Here is a 3,576-nt window from a genome sequence, read left to right on the forward strand (position 1 = left end):
AAAAAAAAAAAAAAAAGTATGTGGTATTTTAAGTATAAAATATTTTATACTTAAATAATAGTGATTTGCATAATCTTGGTTAATTTAGAAATTACTTTAGTTATATAGACATGTCCAACTTATTAGTTCATCTTTATCATATGCATAACAAAAGGGTATACCAACCTCTCCTGCTGACAACTTCTCTCTCACATTTTTCCAGTAAATGTCTTTATTATCAGTGTTAGTGAAAAAAAGTAGCCACTCTGCGAAGTCTTCTTTTCTCATAAAATTCAAGCCTTTAGAAAACTGAAGGAATTCCATTTCTTGAATTTCTGTTTGTAAACTTTCCATAAATCTAAATGGTAAAATACAGAATTGGTGTAAGTAACTAGTGACATCTTCATACTGTAAAGGGGATTGCAAAGTGTCTTCATCATCAGCTACTAAGTGGCTGGCCTCCTGATGTGCTGAGCAGGGCGAAGCATTAGTGCTGTGCAGAGAGCTGTGAGGATAGGGAGGATGCAGAGAAGCATTCTCTTTCCTGTCACAATGGAAAGTGATGTCCTTTTTCTGCCTGTACTAAAGGTACCTACCTGCAGCCTGAATTCCATCGTTTCCTTCCTCCCTCCTCCACAGCACTCTTGTCTCTCAGTTATTCCCATTCACTCCTATGTTTTCAGCTTTTTTATGTCACCAGTTAAACTAAATGTGGGGAAAAACTCCCTCATTGCCCCCTGCTCTGCCCTCTCTCAGCTTCAGTCTGCAGTCACACTTCTTGAGAGCTCCCTACTTTTCTTTCTCTACTTACCCTTCACTCCTCAACCCGCTACCATGTGGCTTTTGCTCCCAGTGACAAAGGTTAAGCTATAGGCACCGTTTTCCTTCCTAAACTTGTTCATGCTTGTTCTTTAAGCTCAGTGCACAGGTACACATATCACGCCATTCATCAATTCCAGTCTGAAATGGGGCATTATCTTTTTCTCTTCCACTCTCTTCATCTAATCAATCACCAGATACTATTAACTCCCTCTCAGAAATAATCCCTTGGATTCTTCCATTTCTTTCCCCATTGCCACCACCTCAGTCTGTCTAATCACCATAATCTCTCTTTTCTCTAGTGAGGAGCAGCCTGTAACAGGTCTCCTTAATTTCTTTAGTCAGTTTGCCAAATCTGACCACCACTGCACTGTCCTGCTCAGAAATGGTTAATGGCTCTCTGCTGTTCTCATCATAAAAAGAGAGGCATAAAAGACTTTGTAATTTTGCCTGTTGACTTTTCTATCCTCCTCTTTTGCTAGTCCTCCCTTTAAATTTATGGTTGAGTCACAATGAACTTCTAGTTTCTGAATCTGTCATGTTCTCTTGACTTTGCATATGCTATTTTGTCTATTTAGTTAGTTATCACTGGGTTCAGACAGCACTGGCTTGATGACTCTTACCAATTTTGCAAATATGAGTTCTTTTCTGAGAAAAATTAAGAACTACTACTTTTTTGTCCATATCACATTAATTGCGATGAACACATCATTGTTCTGAGCAATGACAGTAAACATAAAATATTTCTGAGATCACTGATTCTGTATAAGAAGACATTTATTTCTCATTATAAGGACGGAAGAAAACTCTCCCATCGGTTCTCAATAAAGAGAACCGAGTATACTGTAGAGAATTACATCCTCAACAATTACAGTAAGACCAATGACAAATTCTGCAGACTGTTCTATTTTATTTTATTTTATTTTGAGACAGAGTCTCACTATGTTGCCCTTGGTAGAGTGCTGTGGTGTCACAGCTCACAGCAACTCAAACTCTTGGGCTTAAGTGATTCTCTTGCCTCAGCCTCCCAAGTAGCCAGGAGTACAGCTTATAAAATGCAGCCTGCCACAATGACTGGCTATTTTTTTGTTGTAATTGTCATTGTTGTTTGGCAGGCCTCAGCTGGGTTCGAACTTGCCAGCTCTGGTGTACGTGGCTGGTGCCCTAGCCACTGAGCTACAGGTGCCGAGCACACAGACTGTTCTTATAGTACATATCTAGTATAAAAGTATTTTAAACAAAACTATTATTTTAGTGAAATGGAAAAAAATATATATATTTTTTGGAGACAGAGTCTTACTTTGTTTTCCTCAGTAGAGTGCTAAGGCATCATAGCTCACAGCAACCTTAAACTCTTGGGCACCAGCAATTCTCTTGTGTCAGTCTCCTAAGTAGCTGGGACTACAGGCACCTGCCACAATGGCCAGCTATTTTTAGAGATGGGAGTCTTGCTCTTGCTTAGGCTGGTCTCGAACCCATGAGCTCAGGCAATCCATTCACCTTGGCCTCCCAAAGTGCTAGGATTACAGGCAATGAGCCTGTAATGAGCCACAGGCCCCAGATTTTTTAATAAATGCTTTTTCTTGGTATAAAAATATACACTTACTAAAGAACATTTTATTCTGGCAATTTTAATATCTTTTGCGTGAATAATTTAAATTTCTACAATTAAATAATAGTTAATAATAATGCATGAAATACAATCTGGAACTACTACTGAGTAATTTAATTTTACATTAACATCTTTTGTTATACATATTCATTATTGCTTTATGATAACTTTGGGTTTCTTGATAAGTATTATTACAGACAAATTTCTATATTTGTAAGGACTGGAATACTTCATAAAATGCATATGAGTTCTCAATATTTTGTTATAAGTGATATGAAATAGTACTGAATTTTCAAATTAGGAAAATAGACAAAACTGAAATGGACTTTGCCATCTATGATAAAACATGAAAGTGATATTCAGTTTTCTGCTCTATGTTGGATTCTCTGATTTAAGAAAGTGTTTTCTCTGAATTATAAAGCAGTCATCTCTTAGGGAAAAGGGCACTGAGAATGCTATATTTTTATTTTAACTCTAAATGCTTTTCTTTAGATGTTGAATTAGGAGCCTCTGGGGAGAAAGAATGAATATACATCACACTGAAGAAGATATTCTGAGGGAGAGAGCTGGGGAAATGTAAAGAGAGAAATAATCCAGGGAAAGCCAGAGAAAGAGAACAATTCAGAGAGAGATCTGGAGGCTGGGAAGCAAGCTGCTGGAGCCTCTGAAGACACCGTCCATGGATGTGAGTGCAGTGCATGTTCTGAGTGCTGCTATGTGTTATGCTCTGTGTACTTTGACATACAGTATTATTTCTTTTCACTCTCAAAGCAACCCTGGTAGGATATTAATTATAAATAAAATAAAAAAGTAATTTGTATGAATTAGATTAGTTCTTTTCCTTTATTGTATCATTATAAAATTGTGATTATTATAATTTGTATTTTTGTAGTTTACTTTCATATTTATTTACTTGGTATTCATAACTCCATAAAGTGGGCAGGACAAATATCACCTCCCAAATTTTAAAAAAGATGAAGAGGAGATAAATAATTTGCCCAAGGCTGTACAGGTATTACGTAGTAGAGCTAGGATTTAACCCTAGGTATGCCAAGTCCAGTGCTCTTTTCAACTGTAATTGCTACCACTTCTAAAACTTAGGTACTTAATTGTTAGTACTTCTAATTGCTTATTTGAAGAGTAAAGTAGGTTAGTTTTTTTTTTTT

General features: G+C 36.6%; 1 protein-coding gene across 1 annotated transcript in view; it reads right to left on the bottom strand.

Moving 5' to 3' along the window:
• MICU2 (mitochondrial calcium uptake 2) overlaps window positions 1–3,576 on the bottom strand; it is a 152,205-nt gene that overhangs the window by 10,288 nt on the left and 138,341 nt on the right. The window contains exon 9 of the mRNA XM_003796706.3: window positions 166–337. Coding sequence (XP_003796754.1) covers window positions 166–337 — 172 coding nt within the window. The remainder of the gene's footprint in view (window positions 1–165; window positions 338–3,576) is intronic.

The sequence above is a fragment of the Otolemur garnettii genome, unplaced genomic scaffold (genome assembly GCF_000181295.1).
Source record: "Otolemur garnettii isolate 467f Iridium unplaced genomic scaffold, OtoGar3 scaffold00106, whole genome shotgun sequence".
NCBI lineage: Eukaryota > Metazoa > Chordata > Mammalia > Primates > Galagidae > Otolemur > Otolemur garnettii.